Here is a 17,879-nt window from a genome sequence, read left to right on the forward strand (position 1 = left end):
GGGAAGGAAAGAGATGATGGGGGCGGGCAGCCTCCTCCCCACTGCTCCGTTAAAGGCTTCCGCCGGGGGCTGGACGCAGAGGGTGTTTCCCTGCCGAGTGCTGAATGCAGCCCCGGCACCTGGGGCAGCACGCGTCCCGTTGTGCACCTCCTGCTGTCGCTGCCCGAACGCTTACTGGTCCTGCGATGGGATGAGGTGGCCGTACGGCCCGACTACTTGCTGCTATTTCTGTATTCATACCTTACTGGGGTTGCTATAGAGTGTTTGTGCAGCCTCAGGATGAGCTGGGCTGTGGAGCTGATTTGGGTTGAAGTAAACTCAGCCATCCGGACTTCAGTCTATGTGGCTTCTTGGTCTGATGCACCCTGCAGCACGTGGGTGCTCACACTGACACAACACATGAGAGGAAGGAGAAGCACCTACTCTTATAACCACGCTTTCCATTACTTGAAGCACTCAGTATTGCTGCTCACGCACCCACCTGGTGCCTCCCAAAGGTTCAGCCCTGATATTACCTCCCTCAGTATTGACTCCCTGGGAGCAGCAGCACCCAAAATGCTGTGCTGTGGACAGCTGGCTGCTGCCCCGTTGCTGCACATTTCCTGCTTGTGGAGAGGGGAAGAGTCCAGGATTAGGATAAACCAGTGAGAGTAACTCGTGTTTATCTTGCAGTTGGCTCAAACCCTGAGGCACCCACAATGGCCTGAGGCTGTGATCAGGATTCTGGCAGCCAAAATCAGGCAGAGTCCTAGCCCTGCTCAGTTCCTGCCAGCTGTTAGGTGTAACTGGTGGCTGCAGACCCAAAGAAGCCAAGCCCCAGCAGGCAGGGGAGTGCCCGGCTTCCTTGACAGAGCAGCTGCAAGCATGCCTGCCCTCCTTATTCTTTAGGACCCTACTCAGAGCTCCCTGTCTCCTTTTTCTTGGTGCTGCCCCTTTGGATGCAATGTGGCCTGGCCTGGCCAGGCATAGAGCAGTATCTGTTTTTCATTTTCTGCTCCTCTGGAAATTGCCCACTGGAAACAAAAGTGAAAAAAAACGCTTGCCCACATTTGCCAAGCTTTGCAGCAATGCCCAGTACAGTACATTCAGCAGCTCAGGACTGGTGCTGCTGCTGTTCCACATCTGCTCTCATCCCTTTCTGGGAGCTTACTGCAAGGTCTTGCTCAGCATTCTCTTCCTGGGTTGGCTGAGGCCTTCCTGGTGTGAGTTCTGAGGGTTCCCGTGCTGGGCAGCCAGAGGCACTTGAGCTTTCCACTCTGATCTGCTGGTTCTTGGTGACTGGGGCAGGTCAGCCTGATGAGAAGTGGTTTCAGTGTGGGCTTTGCCATGGAGCTGGGCCTGCTGCTTCTGCACAAAGGGTGCCAGCACTTCTGATAGAGTCTGCTGCAGTTTGTGGTCATTGGTTGCCATGAGCATTCCTGGAATACAAACATGCTGGCACTGCTCAGCCTGAACTGGTGCTTTCCCTGAAGATGTCCTGCCCCTGACTGTGTCTGAGCAGAACTGTTAGGTCCACGCTGGTGCAAGGGTGACAGGTTGATGTGCGGCTCCTGCTGCTGGAGAACCAGGCACAGCTGTGAGCTCTGCGGGGCCAAGATGCCGTTGAGCTCAAGGAAGCTGTTTTCAGCAGGTTGTGCCAGTTGTTCTCTGTTCTGAACATCTCAGGGCAAAACTGAGACCAGCTGCAGCCCCTGGGCCGGTGGCTCCTGGCTCTGGCCTGGGTGGCAATGGGTGGCCATGCCCAGCCTCCCCAGCACTCGGAGCAGGGGTGTCTTGTTTCCAGCCGGGCCCTGCTGGCGCTGTCTGTAAATCAGCGGGAGATGAATATGCAAGGTGCCGCTGTTCTGGTGGGTGGAGGGAGGAGCTTCCCTCGTGCCGGGGAGCTCTGCTTTCTGCTGTCACGGGAGCCTCTCCCAGGCCTTCTGCTTCTCCTGCTGCTTCCTTCTTAGGGTGTTTCTCTCTTCCATTCTCATCTTCTTACATGGAGTGCTGTTTTGACCTGCCCAGTACCCTGTGCTGTGGGGCCAGCTTGTGTGGGACAGGGACATCACTTTCTCCCCCTTTGCTCTGCCTTTGGATGCCATTAGAGTCAGCAGCGGTTCTGGGTGATGTAGTGGGCGCCGTGAGCATGACAATTGCTTTCCAGGTTTGTGTGTCTTGGGAGCCCATGCTTTTGGCTGTTGTAAGGGCTGTGAGGGGTTTCCCATAAAGGCTGCAGAGGAGGACAAGTGAGGACATTGGGAGCCTGGGGACGGTAGCTCCTGATGCTGTTGGACCTTCTCCATCTACTCCTCCTGCCATGCTTGCTCTCTCTTCTCTTTAGGCCACTAGTTCCTTGCCAGAGAGTTTGAGCACAGAGAGTCGCCAAGATAGCTGGGCCAGGAAGAAAACGTCGCACCCCTGACCCAGACTCCATTACTGACCCTGGTGGGCCGTTTGTGTCGTCCAAACGGCTGAAAATGTCCAGCAGCACCAATGCCCCTGGCCAGAGGAGAGTGTCTCGGGGCTTGGATGATACCACCAACAAGAAGAAGCAAAAGGATCGAGCCAACCAGGAGAGCAAGGAAGGTGAGAGCCCCCGGGCAGTGCCGCAGGGAGCAGGCCCAGCAGGATGGTTTCTTGGCTCTGCGGGTGGGAGCCTTGCAGCCATCTGTTGCAGGATAAGCAGATTTAACTAATCGCTTCCTGTGACTGATTGTAAACCATGCAGTGGGATCTTCTTTGGCACAGTGTCCTCCCTGGACCTGTAACCTCCTTTCTTTTGTGCTGCCTAGCCCCAGGGATGTGAGGAAGATTGGGCCCATTCCTTTGTTAGTTTAAGCCTGACGCTGCCCACAGTGCCTGTTCACTGCTTTCATCTGGGCTGAACTGCCTGACCTAGGGGGAGTAGGGTCAAAGCCTGCAGGTGCTTTTGCACCTGGACACACTTCTGTCTTTCAGCCTGTGTGCTGCAGGCTGGTACTGGAGGTGCTGACAGCACCCACGGGGTGCAGGGCCTGTGGATGGGGCTGTTGCTTCACCTCCTGCACCAGGGCGAGGCGCGGCTCGAGTGAGACATTGCTCTGTGGTAATTCCCTCCATGGCCGCTGTGTATCTGGTGACAAAAACATTGCTCCAGGTGCAGGCTGCCATGCTGGGCAGGGAGTACCTGCAGGCAGGAGGCAAACACAGCTTCCTGCTTCTGCAGCACAGTGTCCCTGGCAAATTGCTTGATTTCTGTGCCTGCTCTGTGCTGACTGTTGTAACCTCAAAATAACACAGCCTTTTGTAGGCCAAGGTGAAATAGCATTTACTGATGTCTGGGCTTGAAACATAGGCTGCAACCCCCAGTGCAAAACACCAAGGCACAGAGTGTGTGGCTTTGCTGCACCTTTACGCCTGTGACTGCAACACTCAACAGAGATTCCCTGCTGTTCTGTGGCCTGTTGAGGAGGGCAGCCCACAGTCCTGTGAGCTTTCTAGAGTGGAGACCACAGCTCCTTTTGCCACTGGTTCTTTGCTTCAGGACAAGGTGCTGTTGCACTGACCCCTTTGCCTAGCGCAGCACATCTCCCTGTGGGGGTGGAGCTGACCCTGAAATGTTTCTGGCTCTTGGAGGTAATCCTGCAGGGAGCAGGGATTAGGTGTCAGGTCAGTTTGGTCCCCTGGTCTGATCTGGAAGGAAGTTTTATCTCTGGCAGGTTGCGCAGTGATGGGAATGTTAAAGTGCAGCTGGGCTGCCTGGTTCTCTTGTTACAGCAAAATTGGTTTGAGCACAACCGAACATCAGTTTCTCTGTGTAAGATCAAGACAGAGCCTCTCCTATGTGGGTGGAGACTGGGAGCTAGCAGAGACTTGGCATACTGAGTGGGGCACACAGCCCAGTTACCACAAGCTTCACAGTGATTCAGGCCTTGAAGCTGCACTGTCTTTCTGGTGCATCAGTGTTATTTTGCTTTCACTACTGAACTGGGGTGAGGAGTACACAGCACCCATCCTGGATTCTGGCTTGTTCTGCTACTGTGGAAAAGCTCAAGGCAGCAAGGGAGGTGGGAGAAAGCTGAGGGAAATGAGCAGCGCATAAACAGTGAAAAGGCTGGACAGAAGTTTGGTTTGATGTATAAAATTTTGGGTGTTGGAGCACCAGCCCTGTGCTCCAAAGTGACTGAATGAGAGACCCACCTGTGCTCTGCTTCTCTGCCCACCAGTGTCTCGCCCTGAGCTCGAGCAGGCTGAGACCTCCCAGGAGAGGGACTTGGAGGAGGGTAAGTTGAGGTGTGCACTAGCTGCCAGTGCATGGCCACTGAGCGCCCTCGCAAAGGATTTGAAGCTCTTGCCCTGTCATCCTGTGCTCTGGCAATCAGCAGAACTAACCCGAGCGCTCCCTTGCCCTTGTGCTCCTCTTAACAGGGTGCAGCCTTCCCAGAGAATGTTACACGTGGCGGGGAACTACCCTCTGCAAGGGAGAGGTTCAAGGCACATGGCAGACTGCTTCTGGCCCAGGTGCACAGTGCCTATGAGTACAGCCCTGGGATATCTTGCTCCTGGCATCCTCCTGCTTGTTTTGTAGCAGGAAGCCTGACAGGCTGGGAAGATCCCAGGCCATGTCACCCATCAGGTGCTGGTTGGTTTTTGCCTTGGCTCCAGGTCCTCACTCTGAGAACAGATGGACTAAAATCCTGACAGCTGAGAAAGTAGGACTGAACCAACTGGAAATTAAGGAAACATCAAGTTTTTTCTGTAGAGATTTTAGGATGCTGCACGAGCAGACCTAGAGCCTGGTGGACACCTAATGGGATTCTGTCTGCTGTGGCTTGACACTGCTGCTGTGTTTTTTCCCTGAATGAGATGTTCGTGCCAGGCTGGCTGGCCCACCTGTGTTTCAGCTGTGTTAACTGTGCTTACCTATCAGGAATACAGTGCTCTTTGTGACTATAGCTGAGCTATTTGTTTTGCATATGCAAAGGGGAAGTGGCAATTTCTGGTTGTGTTCAGAGTCCACTTGTATCCCCTAGAGTAATTCTGTGGCTTCCTTGTTCGCTGGGAAAGCAGCAATTGCTTTGTAGTTGGCAGGAGCCGCCCCTTCTTTCCAGCCCTGCTGCTGCACATGACTGGGCCAAGCCTTTCTGTCTCATGATCTCTCTGGTTCCCGCTGGGATTCACCTGACCTGCTGCAACCTGCTCAGGTCCTCATCTGTGACCTGATAAGAGTAGATTACAATTGTTTCTCATTCACTGCCATGAGCTGTGTCCTCTGCCCTGATGTCCTCAACCAAGTGTGCTCACGCTCTCCAGCTTGGGCGTGGGCACTGTGGCCATGCACCCTGGGTGAGTGGATGATGCTTCCCTTCTTCTTCCTAGAGTTGCTGCTGGACTGGAAGCAGAATGCTGATGAGATCATTGTCAAGTTGAACTTGGGAAGTGGATCTCTGAAGGTGGAGGACGTGGATACTTTTTTCACTGATACTGACTGTGTGATCAAACTACCAGGTACAAGGAATGGAGTGACTGCTGCAAATGTTTCTCCAGCAGTGCTTGGCACGTCTCTGGACTAGATGTGGGCTGATCCAGACGAGCATAAAACCTTTCCTTCAGAGGCAATGCCCCGCTGTCAGCTGGCACAGCTTCAGCTGGCAGGCCAGGCTGATATGAGAGCAGTGTAAAAGAAGAAGGGTGTAGGGTTGGAGAGGATGGGAGCTGGCTTCTCTCTGCCAAGTGAACAGGTGCCCACTGCTGTGCTGGATGCATCTCTGCCCTGCCCTCTGGGATGATTGAGTTGGTGCTGGGTATTCCTTGAAAAAGTGTCCATGCCCCCGAGGGCAGGGAGACCCGGTGCCTTCCCTCTGGGAAGGAGGCCAGCCAGATGTACAAAGCAAACCCAATGAAGCTGGTATCATTCTGGAGGCTCATGGGATGTGGTGGCAGCCTGCCTGCAGCCTCTTTGGCTCTCAGACAAGAGCTCTCCCAGCCCCTGAGGCAGGTGAGGGAGGGCTATGGGTAGAGTAGATTGCTGCCTGCTGCACTGCCTGAGGTCCTCTCCCCCTTTTCTTGCAGATGGGCGCCAGTGGAGCTGTCAGTTCTATGAGGAGATTGAGGGCTCCTGCAGCAAGATACAGTGCAAGAAGGGAAACTTTCTGCAGCTTGTGCTTCAGAAGAAGATCCCGCTCCACACCTGGTCTTCGCTTCTGGTGAGGGCAAGGGGACCTCTGCCTTTCAGGGGACTGTATGGAGCCTGACAGCTGGGTGAGGGTTTCACTCCCTGCTCTTGAGCTGCCCTGACCCAGGGAGCATCTTAGGACACATCCTGCATCCCCATGCTGCACGGGGACATTGAGCCAACCACCTCTGTCCAAAGGAGGCAGGTTGTTATGTCCCTGTCCTGCCTGCCACAGCCTCTGGGTTCTGGAATAGAACCCTGGTGTGCCCGGGGAAGGGGGTGTAAGGGTGAGCGGCTGGCAGAGAGCAAGACAGGTACTGCTGCCTGGCTGTCTTCCCACTGTGCTGTACTACTTTTCACAGAAGAGAAAGAAAGATGGATCCAAAGAGCCAGGCAAGGGGGCCACGTGCTGGGAGAATGGGAAGGAGAAGGCTTCTTCTGCAGAACTGGCCACTGAAGAGCCACGGGCTGAAAGCACTGAGCTGCCAAGAACCCGCCGAGAGCCCTCCAACCCCAAGCGCGCTCAGGGAAGAAGCGAGGCCCTGGGAGGGAAAAGCCCAGCCAGCCCAGGGACGCAGAGTGGCCCCAGCGCCAAGCGGGCGGTGTACGTCAAAGTGGCTCCTGCTGAAGAAGAGCCGAATACCAGAATCAGCGGGAGCGTGGAGCCCAGCAAAGGGCATGGTGGGAGATCAGGCAGCCGTCGCAATGGCAGAGCCAGCCAGGGCGATGCGCCTACAGCCCTGACTGACCTCGCACCGCCACTAGAGAAGGTATGTTGCTATGGGATGTTGTTGAAGAGGCGGCATGGGGGGTCAAGTTATCTCTTTTTCATTGTCATTCTGCCTTGAAAGGCTGTGATTATGGCCAAGGAGACTGTTCCTGTGGAGGTGCCACCACTTGCTGCTACCACAGAGATGTTCCCCCACCGTGTTGCCACCTGCGTGGAGAAAAGAGTCCTGCAGCCAGGCAGCCCTGTCGAAGCCTCACGGGGCCGAGAGGGTGCACCTGTCTTGGGAGAGAGCTCTAAGGCCATCCCATCAACCACACATCCTCTAGGCAGAGACGGAGAGAAGAGGGACTGGTCCAAGGACGATGTGGCTCTGGAAGCAGCAGCTGACGGTGAGTGGTGCAGGGGTCAGTGTCTGTAGACTGGCCTGGTTGGGAAAGTCCCTCTGCTCAGGACCTCTCCTGGGCCAACCTGCAGTACTGCCTTGGAGTGCAATTAAAGTGATCTCTCTTCATGTCTTTCCCTGCTCAGAGCCAGAGCCTTTTGTGAGCCTGACCTTTGTCAAGAATGACTCATATGAGAAGGGCAATGACCTGGTGGTGGTGCATGTATATGTGAAGGAGATTCACAAGGAGACTTCCAAGGTTTTCTTCCGGGAGCAAGATTTTACACTGGTGTTCCAAACAAGGTACAAATGCATTTTTGGATGGCATCAAACTGATGTGGAGCTTTTGGCTGCTGCCAGGCTACTTTGTTCACCTCTTCTCACTTGTTCTATATTTCTTTGCAGTGACATAAACTTCCTTCGCCTACATCCTGGCTGTGGGCCCCACACAGTGTTCCGGTGGCAGGTGAAGCTCAGGTATGACTCCCATCCTGCCTGCTTACACTGAGATGAGGGAGCTGAGAGCAGGAGCCAGTCCCAGCTGGCTGGTTTGTGCAGGACATACTCATTTCTGCACCTGAGTGTCTCCATCACGCCATACTGCACTAACACCACGATCCTGGGATGATTGCAGAGAAGAAAACTTCGTTATCTGCAGTCTTCCCCCAGCCTTATCTAGAGCTCTTGGGGACAGAGCCAGACGAGGCTGCGTGTGCTTAAGCTGAGATATCCCACTAGAGTGGGTATGTGAAGCCAGGCAGAATTTATCCCCCAGAAGGCAGGTCTCCTGTGTGCTCAGTGTGGCTAGACTTGAGGGTATCTGTTCTGCTTTGTGTAGCCCCCCTCAGGGTTGATGCTAACTGGGAGACTGTGGCCCTGCCTTGCAGAATTGAGCATCTCTGAGGCTGCTGGAGGGACTGGGACAATCCTTACTTTCTGTGTGTTTTGCAGGAACCTTATTGAGCCAGACCAGTGCACATACACCTTCACAGCATCTCGCATTGATGTCTGCTTGAAGAAACGCCATAGCCAACGCTGGGGGGGGCTGGAGGCTCCAGCCACACGAGGTCTGCACCCTGCCTTCTTTCTGTGTTGACTGCCTGCTTGTACCTAGCGCTTTCCTCACCACCTGCAGTGACTGGAAGGCACTGGGTCTTCTGGCATGGGATCATGGGGAAGGAGGGGTGTGGGGCAGGCAATCTGCTGCTCGCCTTCCTGCACTGGAAGGTGGGAGTGGGCAAGAGGCTGTGTGTGAGCATGGGCCAAGCAGCTCAGCCCCACTGTGGGCAGTGCACGGTGCTGCTAACCACAGGCCCACCCTTCCCCCTTTTTAAGGTGCAGTGGGTGGTGCAAAGGTTGCCATGCCTACAGGCCCTACCCCTCTGGATAAGACCCCTCCAGGCAGTAACCAGCACCCCCTGTCCAGCAAAGAAGAGGCCCGAACCAGTGAGAAAGAGAAGCCACGTGTTGAGGATGGGAGTCTGGATGGCGTGGCAGCCCGTACAGCCCAAGAGCATGTGGCAGTGAAGCAAGAGCCACACATCCCCTCAGTGAGTAGAGCTATATTGTGTTTGACCTGGCTGGGGGGAGATGGGCGTCCAGTTGTCCCTCTGGTTGGACTCCACCTCGTTGGTGCTGCTCTGGGGTCTGGTAGACTGTTCCTGGAGGAGTCAGCAATGCTCCTCAGGTGTAGCTGGCAGAACTGGGGACAGCAGTTGTCCTGATGGATGATGGCTCCAGCCCCATGTGAGGTGTGGCTTGGATAGTTGGGTTTCTCTGATGTTTCCAGAGACCCCCTAGTGCACAGCATCATCACACCTAGTTCTGCTTTGGCAGCCCAAACCAACCTGCATGGTGCCACCGATGACACACAGCCCAGTGAGTGCTGACAGTGTGGAAGATGATGAGGATGAAGATGAAAAAAAGAAGGTGTGCCTGCCTGGCTTCACAGGGCTGGTGAATCTGGGCAATACCTGCTTCATGAACAGTGTCATCCAGTCATTGTCCAACACCCGGGAGCTGCGTGACTACTTCCATGGTGAGCACATCCTGGAGCTAAGCAGAGCTCTGCCACTCTGTGCAGCCAGCAGCCACCCTCACTCTCTTTCATATCTTACAGATCGGTCCTTCGAGTCTGAAATCAACTACAACAACCCCCTAGGGACAGGGGGACGCCTGGCCATTGGCTTTGCCATGCTATTGCGAGCGCTGTGGAAAGGCACACACCATGCCTTTCAGCCCTCTAAATTGAAGGTAGGTACCAGTGTTCTGTGGGAGCTGCTGCATTGTCCTCAGCTGTGGGTCTCAGCATTTCTCTGTGCTGCTCTGCTGCTTTGGGTGCAGCCAGGTTTTGGGCATGGGGCAAGCAGTGTTGCTGGTGGGCTGATGACTGTGCTCCCCACAGGCAATTGTGGCCAGCAAGGCCAGCCAGTTCACTGGCTATGCCCAACACGATGCTCAAGAGTTTATGGCCTTTCTGCTTGATGGCCTACATGAGGATCTCAACCGCATCCAGAACAAACCCTACACAGAAACTGTTGACTCAGATGGGAGGCCTGATGAGGTGACGATGTCTGTCTCCAAGGCTGTTGTGAGCACTGGCTGCTAAAGAGCAGCCCTGGCCCGTGTGATTAATGTAGTGCTGAGCCCTTTCTCTCCACAGGTGGTAGCTGAGGAGGCCTGGCAGCGACACAAGATGAGGAATGATTCCTTCATTGTGGACCTATTTCAGGGCCAGTACAAGTCCAAGTTGGTGTGCCCAGTCTGTTCCAAGGTAGAGCAGCCTTGGAGGCTGTGCCCCTGTGCTTCCTGTTCCGCAGGCTCCAGCCCCTAGAGCACAACACACAGGACATGGCTGGATCTCCAGTCTGACAAGACTGTTGTCTTGCTGATCTCAGACACAAACAATTCCCAGTACTGAGTGGGCTCTCTTGTCTGCAGGTATCCATCACCTTTGACCCTTTCCTGTACCTTCCAGTCCCACTCCCACAAAAGCAGAAGGTGTTGACTGTATACTACTTTGCAAAGGAACCGCACAAGAAGCCCATCAAGGTAAAGGACACTAATTACTATGGGGAGGTAGCCTGAGGTGGAGGTGCCACAGGCAGCTGGTCCTGTGCGAGTGGGCTTGTGTTAAGCCAGGGCCTGCATGTCTTGATATGGCATTACTAATGTGGCACTTACATTGTGGCAGTTCCTTGTGAGTATCAGCAAGGAGAACTCCAGTGCCATGGAGGTACTCGACTCGGTGGCCCACAGCGTGCATGTGAAACCAGACAACCTGCGCCTAGCAGAGGTGAGAATGCTAAAACTGACCACCAAGCTGTGGGTTGCTGATGTGGATGCCCCTGGCTCCCACAGTTGTGCAGAACACGTTGCCAGCAGCAGCCACTTGTCCATGGGATGAGCTTTGTCCATGGGTGGTAGTGTCATGCACGAGGTGCTGCACGGCAGAACCCTGCTCAAGTGGGCTGGGCCTCTGCAGCGGGGCAGGCGGTGCTATCCTGGCAGGATGGTGAGCAGAGCACACCATCTCTGTGATGCTACTGGTGCCATAGCTCACTGTGGGGCTCATGTGGCTTCCTCAGGAGAGGAAGAGTTGGACAGCCCTCTGAGCATGAGGCAGCCCCTCACACAGTCCTGTTCCACTGCTTTCCTGGCAGGTAATCAAGAATCGCTTCCAACGCATGTTCTTGCCATCCCAGTCTCTGGACACAGTCTCTCCCACAGACCTGCTGCTCTGCTTCGAGGTGCTGTCCCCAGAGCTGGCCAAGGAGCGGGTAGTGGAGCTGCAGGTCCAGCAGGTAAGCAGCGGGGATTGAGACTGTTAGGAGGCAAGAGCTTGCGCAGAAGGGTAACACACAAGGCTGGCATACTGGCTGATTTGTGCCCAGTGTATGGCCCTGGCAACCCTCTGCCTGCAGGAACGGGCTGCCCATCCTGGTGAGTGACTCCTACCAGCTGCAACAAGCACAAGGTCTTGACAAGGCTACCTTACCCTGCTCAGGTACCTTGCCATGCCCAATGGGTTCTTTCTCCTGCAGCGCCCACAGGTACCTAGTGTCCCTGTCGCCAAGTGTGCAGCCTGCCAGAAGAAGCAGCTGTCAGAGGAAGAGAAGCTTAGGCGCTGCACAAGGTGCTATCGAGTCGGTTATTGCAACGTGTGAGTTGGCTTGGTGCCTCACAGGGGAGGGAGGGTCTCCAGCTGTGGAGGGTTGAGTGGGAGCACTCAGCCCACTAGGAGGAGGTGGGATGGGCTTGGCCTTTGGGCGGGAGCCAGTTTGGCTTGCAGCACTCCTCTTGTTCCAAACACACCCCTTGAGCCCCACCAAACTCCTGCTGAGGTCCTGCCTGTTTGTGTGCAGGAACCGGGTTCACTGGGGCTCTGTGTGTTACAGGACATGTCAGAAGACACATTGGCCAGACCACAAGGCTTTGTGCCGCCCTGAGAACATCGGTTTCCCCTTCCTCATCAGTGTGCCGGAATCCCGCCTCACTTACGCCCGCCTTGCCCAACTGCTGGAGGGTTACGCAAGGTGAGGGTGCAGGAAAGGGAGGTCCTTCTATTGCAGCAGCAAGCACAGCCAGGAGCTGAGCTGAACCCAGCCCTGTGCCTGGCTCGCTGTGACTGACAACTCCTTGCCCAGGTACTCGGTCAGCGTGTTCCAGCCTCCTTTCCAGCTGGGACGGATGTCACCAGAGCAGGGGCTGCAGCCTCTTCTCCTAGACAAACTGGAGCCCCTGGCCAAAGGCAGCTGTGCCGCCGCCACCCCTGCTCCTGAGCTGGGAGATGGGGACAGGGCTTCTGGCCTCCTGCAGGAGCCTCCCCTCTCACCAGCTGTGCCTGAGCTGCACCCAGAGATGAGCGACACTGGCACTGTTCGGAGCAAGGTCCTGGCTGCCAGGAGTTCCCTGCTGAGCTTGGATTCGGGCTTCTCTGAGCACATGGATTTGCAGGGTGACAGCTGTTGTGAGAAAGAGCCATCCTATGAGAGAGCCCTCAAACCAGAAGGTAGGAGGTGCTGCGGTGCTAACCCTGTCTGTGCCAGGAACCCAGGCAGCCCCCAGGCAAGGCAGGGAGCAGTTTTCCCTCCTTGGCATCACCTCTCACCACAGTATCTGTTTTCCCCATGCGGCTTGGTCTGGAGACCCCATTGGATATACGGGAAGCTCTGGGAGCCGTGTTTCAGAAGTGCAGCTCCACCTAAAATGCCTAACAGCCCACGCTCTGCCCTGCCCTGGCAGGGCCTGTGCAGCAGAGCAGAGACCTGACTTGGAAAGAGTTTGGGCTGTTGGAGGAGTGGGGAGGTAGGGTTGGCAGAAGCCTTGAGTCCCGTGGGAGGGCAGAGCCCAGCGCTGAGCCCCTCGAGGCTGTGAGTGCAATGTTTCCCTCACTCTGACTCAGCTGCACGGGAGCAGCCTCTCGCGCTCGGCCGCCCAGCTGTCACGTTTCCAGACACTTGTCTCAGGATGGCAGCAATGTGCAGTGAAGGGGCAAGGCAGGCAGAGGAGCGCGGCTTGCCAGGGGCAGGCATCTGCTAAAAATAGTCAAGGACACTGGGCACGTGGTTGTGTCCCTGCAAGGCCGTAGCATGTGAGATGGGGGTGGGGGCACTGCAAATTCTTGGCCCCTACGCAGGGCAAACAGGCAGTGTCACTGAAGATATGTCCCTGCCTGTCCACAGCTGCCATCCCTGGGTACCAGCACACTCCAGACTCGCTGAGCACCCGTGCCACGCAGTTCTACATCAACAAGATCGATGCTGCCAACAAAGAGTATAAGCTGGAAGATAAAGGTGAGACTGGAGTCCTGGGGAGATCCAATTTCACCCCTCGTGGCCTCTAGCAGAGAGTGGATCTATGTGGCCAGGGTGTGAGAGGCTCCTAGGGCCAGAGCAAGCCCAGATATGCCATTGGCACCAGGCAGGGCAGCAAAAAGCTGTGTCTGGCGTGGGAGGACAGGGCTGCACCATGCAGAGCTCGTGCTTGCTCCCTGGAAGCTCTTCTCAAGCTCCTACTCCCCTGAGCAAATAAACTGGTTCCTTTCAACCTCCCACACTCCTAGAGGAACAGAGATCTGTGTGGCTGGATCACCTCATATCTGAATAGATGCTGATTTTATTCCCGCTGGGGCAGAGAACCTAGCTTCAGCAGTGAGGGTGCATGGCAGGAGCACTCGCACCCTCTTGGCCGTGCTGTGTTAAAACGGCTGGGCAAGACTGCTCCTAGTCCAGTCAGGGTGGACTTGGGGGCCAGCTAACTGAGGTGTGTGCCCCTTTGCAGGTGACACCCCCTTGGAGCTGACAGATGACTGTTCCCTTGCCCTGGTGTGGAAGAACAATGAGCGCCTCAAGGAATTTGTATTGGTGGAGTCCAAGGAGCTGGAGTGTGTGGAGGATCCGAGTTCAGCCAGCGAAGCAGCCCGAGCCGGCCACTTCACCCTGGAGCAGTGCCTCAATCTCTTCACCAAGCCCGAAGTCCTGGCCCCGGAGGAAGCGTGGTGAGGAAGGCGACGTGGCGGGTTCCAGCCTGCGGGCGCAGGCAGCAGCGGGGGTTTCCCAGGAGCTGCCTGGTCCTGCCTGACATTTCTCCTGGCAGCCAGGAGCGCCGGGGAAGGAGGCCAGATGCCAGCAGGGAGCAATGCCAGCGCTCTGCGGGGATGTGCTATCCTGCCTTTGGCAGGGAGGCTGAGACCTCCTGTCTCTTCTGCCACATCTACACACTGGGGAGCTTAGGGCTGGGCTCAGAAAGCCGGGGCTCTCTACACGCTGATAATGAACACATACTTTCCCCAGGTACTGCCCCAAGTGCAAACAGCACCGTGAGGCCTCCAAGCAGTTGATGCTGTGGCGCCTGCCCAACGTCCTCATCATCCAGCTCAAGCGCTTCTCCTTCCGCAGCTTTATTTGGAGGGACAAGATCAATGATATGGTTGACTTCCCTGTCCGGTGAGAGCTCAGGGGATGGAGTGCTGAGGATAGTACTGCTTGTGCTGCCTTGACCGTTCCCTGACCATCTCTGTGTCTGTCCTCAGGAGCCTGGACCTAAGCAAATTCTGCATCGGCCGGAAGGGTGAGCAGCAGCTGCCCATGTATGACCTGTATGCCGTAATCAATCATTATGGAGGCATGATTGGCGGGCACTACACAGCATACGCCCGCCTGCCCAGCGACAAGAACAGCCAGCGCAGTGACGTGGGTGAGGATCCGCCGCCCTCCCCTCCCCTGCAGCTGTGGACCGTCTCCTTGCTTAACCCTTCTCTCCTCTCAGGCTGGCGGCTCTTCGATGACAGCACAGTCACCACCGTGGACGAGAGCCAGGTGGTAACCAGATACGCGTATGTCCTCTTCTACCGCCGGAGGAACTCTCCTGTGGAGAGACCCCTGCCAGGGCACCCCCCAGACCACCGAGCCGAGCGCACCCCCTCTGCCGAAGCTGCTGCCAGTCAGGTGAGAGCTTGTGTCCCTTCCAGCGTCGGAGCCACAGAGCCTTGAATATGCATGTGCCCACCTGCTGGACCCTACGGAGCCTAGCACCGCTGCGGTGCTGTGCTGCCTCTGAGACTAAAGAGCATGTGCCGGCTAGGCTTTGGGGTCTGCCTTGCCTTGTTCCGGCTATGAGCTTGGAACAGTCCTGTCCCTAAGGGGTGGTGGGAGAGCTGGTTCCAGCCGTTGGGCTGGGAGTGCTGGTGGGAGGGCACAGAGCTTCTCTGGGGCACAGGAATGGGCAGGAGGGGGCTGTGCCCTGCTAGGCTCTGTACTGAGGAAGGCTGAGAACAATGGAATGGGAGCTGGCTGTGCCAGGAGGTACGGCCTCCTGGGAATAGGGTGGGGATGTTTTCTGCTGTGGCCCAGTACAGGGCCACTCCAGTTGCAGAAAAGGTGAATGCAAATACTGAGCCTGTGAGCTTCTGCGGGATGCTGATGGGAAACTCACCCAGAGCACATTGTGCTGCAAGAAAGGTGAGGAGGGTGCACTGGCAGAGAGTGCTTTCAGCACTCATCAGTAGGGCATGGTTGGACTGATCTTTGCAGAAATATCAGAAAAAAAGCCTGGGCTGGTGGTGTAGCAAATCACCTGCTTGCCAGGCTCCCCTGAGTCCCCTCTGTGCTGGCCTCATTGGATCTGAGGACAGTGTTTGGCTGTGGCGTAGCTGAACACGTGTGCCCCATAGGGACCTTGTGGTTGGCCATCCAAGCTGGCCTGGCTCACGTGGGCTGCGCGTCCTGGCTCTGCCTTCTCTGCTGGGAACTGGGGCTGCTCCCATCACAAGGGTGTGTGTGCTAGAGCAGCCACAGGAAGGCTGCCCCATTTGTACTGTGCTGGCCGTGGGATCCCTGATGTGCTGGAGATCACTGTGTGCCCTGCAGCACCTGGCCTCACTGGATCCCCTGGGGCTCATCACGACCTCAGCAGCACTGTGTCCCACATGGTGATGGGATGTATTGGATCCCACTGGGCCTGAGTGGTATCCAAGTACCAGGAATCATCTGCATCCTTCAGAGACCCTACATCCTGATTGGCTGCCCTGCGTGATCACCGACACAGGGAAGGGTTGGGCTGTGACTGGGTGCCTGCAGATAATCCTCTTGGAAGCTGGGCTGTGATTGGCTCTCAAAGGATCCCAACCCACCAAAGGAGAGCTGGGACTAGTTGTGCTGCGACCGTGCCTCCTGCCATGCAAGCTGCCTCTGAATTGGCCATCATCTGAACAATCGCATTGGGATCACCAAACTTGAGCTGTGATGGGCTTACTACCTGCCCCCTCACCTGCGTGGATCCGTCAGTGCCACAGAATCGACTCCAGAGGGATCCAGCCACTGGCTCCTGCAAGGACACTGCTCTCCTGTTGCATCGCCTGAGCCCACCAGAGCAGCCCCGAGGAGCTGTGGGGGCGGGCGTGACCGTGCTGCATGGGGAGGCGGGCTGGTGGGGCACGGGACTGGGCTCGCAGGCAGCCGCCTGCCCCGGGGGATGGCGAGGGGTGTTGCCAGTTGTGTTCTCCAAGTGCTGACGCAGGTTTCCACATCGCAGGCTTCTCTGATCTGGCAGGAACTGGAGGCTGAAGAACAAGAGCTGCAGCTCGAGGCTCCCCAAAGGCCTGTGAGAAACTCCTGGAGGCCCCGTGGCCAGAAGAGGAGTTCGGGTACCCCCCAACACCCAGATGAAGGCTGCGTCAAATACTTCATCCTGGCCACCACGGCCGCAATCGTGGCTCTCTTCCTGAACGTGTTCTACCCGCTCATCTACCAAACCCGCTGGAGATAGGTGTGGGCACACAGCCAGCTGCAGAGCAGGGCTGCCGGGGCACGCAGTGTGCCAGAATGCTGCACGGTGAAGATGTCAGAGCTGCCAGGTGGCCAGACAGCACCCTCTGGGCAGCAGGACAGAACCCTGTGGGAAGGACACACCTGCTGTGGGCACCAACGCTCTCCAAGGGAAGCATGGGGCCGTCGGCTCCTGTCTGTCTGCTCTGGCATCTCCTATGCCAGCTGGCAGGTCTGCGTGGCCGGCCCCCAGCGTTGCCAAGGCACAGCCCAGAACCAGCATCCCCTCAGCTCGCCCTCGCCCTGGCTGCCTTCTTGCAGCGGGGCTGGCCCTACTGGTACATGCTGCTCAGGAAAGGACAGTGCCACTGCCACTGGGAACATCCTGGGAACAAACAGAGCCCTGCCTGGACGCTTTTGTGAGAACAGGATGCCCTGACGCGATCATTGGTCCCACTGCCTCTCCCTGCTTCAGGAGCCTCACATTCTTCAGAGCTGGCACAAGTTGTATCCCTCCGGGCCAGCATCATCTCCTGTGCTGGGGCTGGATGACTTGTCATAGAGTGCTTTGTGCTTCCTTGCTCAGCCAGAGGACTTGGCCACAGTGCTGCTCGCCCCAGGGGGCACCCACAGCACTCACTGAACTGCGTGGGCTGCCCCTGCCTGTCTAGGGGTCCCAGTTTACAATGCGTGCAGCTGTCTGGGATGGGTCTGGGGGAGCACGGGGCAGCACCTCGTTGGAGGACTGGCGTGGGCTTGGGGAGCAGCAGGCACGAACTAGGCTGCAGGAGGCCAGCGGGAGGCTGTGCTGGCAGCGTCGCTTTCCTGCACGCTGTGGGGTGTGCCAATAAAGGCAGGTTTTCCAAAGAGCTGCAGCACCTTCTCCTGTGTGACAGGACCGTGGCAGCAGCCAGGGGCTCTGTACCCGAGCCTGCTCCAGGACAGGAGGCAGCTGGATGGAGTGTCCCTCTCCTGCCCCCTGAGCTGGTCCCATGGGCACAGCCGACACAGAGGCACAGCCCTGTGCTCAGCTGGGTGCAGCAGGCTGTGGGCAGAGCTCTGCCTGCCTGTGCCGTGGGGCCCCAGCTGTAGGGCAGCAGTTGTGGCACGTGCAGGGCGCTGGGTGCCCGGAGGGCCTGGCAGCACGCAGTCCTGCCTGGCTGGGGCAAGGGCTGTAGCGGCAGCGGTGTGTGACATTGAGACGTGTTGCCCTTGGCTGAGCGAGGCTCGGGCTGCTCGGCAGTGTTTGGGTTTGAGAGGTGACTTCAGAGCCCTGTGACTTCCTTTTCCGTCTCCGATGCCGTCCTGCCGGCAGTGCCCTTGGCTGTCTCAGGAAGGATGCTCAGTGGGAATGGCCGGGGCCCC

General features: G+C 56.9%; 1 protein-coding gene across 6 annotated transcripts; it reads left to right on the top strand.

Moving 5' to 3' along the window:
• Positions 1 to 34: 34 nt before the first annotated feature.
• On the top strand, positions 35 to 17,871 carry USP19 (ubiquitin specific peptidase 19). 6 transcript variants are annotated; one of them, XM_010718602.3, is made up of 26 exons: positions 35 to 2,568; positions 4,188 to 4,244; positions 5,341 to 5,469; positions 6,034 to 6,167; positions 6,499 to 6,906; positions 6,988 to 7,255; positions 7,395 to 7,551; positions 7,654 to 7,725; positions 8,200 to 8,315; positions 8,590 to 8,798; positions 9,085 to 9,286; positions 9,368 to 9,501; positions 9,653 to 9,811; positions 9,911 to 10,021; positions 10,189 to 10,299; positions 10,442 to 10,543; positions 10,911 to 11,051; positions 11,292 to 11,410; positions 11,646 to 11,783; positions 11,895 to 12,259; positions 12,933 to 13,043; positions 13,531 to 13,747; positions 14,043 to 14,195; positions 14,282 to 14,445; positions 14,518 to 14,696; positions 15,422 to 16,235. In XM_010718602.3, the coding sequence occupies exons 1-26, from the start codon at positions 2,460 to 2,462 to the stop codon at positions 15,710 to 15,712; spliced, it is 4,356 nt and encodes a 1,451-aa protein (XP_010716904.1). In that variant the 5' UTR covers positions 35 to 2,459; the 3' UTR covers positions 15,713 to 16,235. The 6 variants fall into 6 exon arrangements, with proteins under 6 accessions (XP_010716904.1, XP_010716906.1, XP_010716908.1 ...); XM_010718604.3 differs by lacking the exon at positions 15,422 to 16,235 and adding an exon at positions 16,282 to 17,871 and having other exon boundaries at positions 36 to 2,568; positions 8,584 to 8,798; XM_010718606.3 differs by lacking the exon at positions 15,422 to 16,235 and adding an exon at positions 16,300 to 17,871 and having other exon boundaries at positions 36 to 2,568; positions 8,584 to 8,798.
• The last annotated feature ends 8 nt before the right edge of the window (positions 17,872 to 17,879 follow it).

Source organism: Meleagris gallopavo, chromosome 14 (assembly GCF_000146605.3).
Source record: "Meleagris gallopavo isolate NT-WF06-2002-E0010 breed Aviagen turkey brand Nicholas breeding stock chromosome 14, Turkey_5.1, whole genome shotgun sequence".
NCBI lineage: Eukaryota > Metazoa > Chordata > Aves > Galliformes > Phasianidae > Meleagris > Meleagris gallopavo.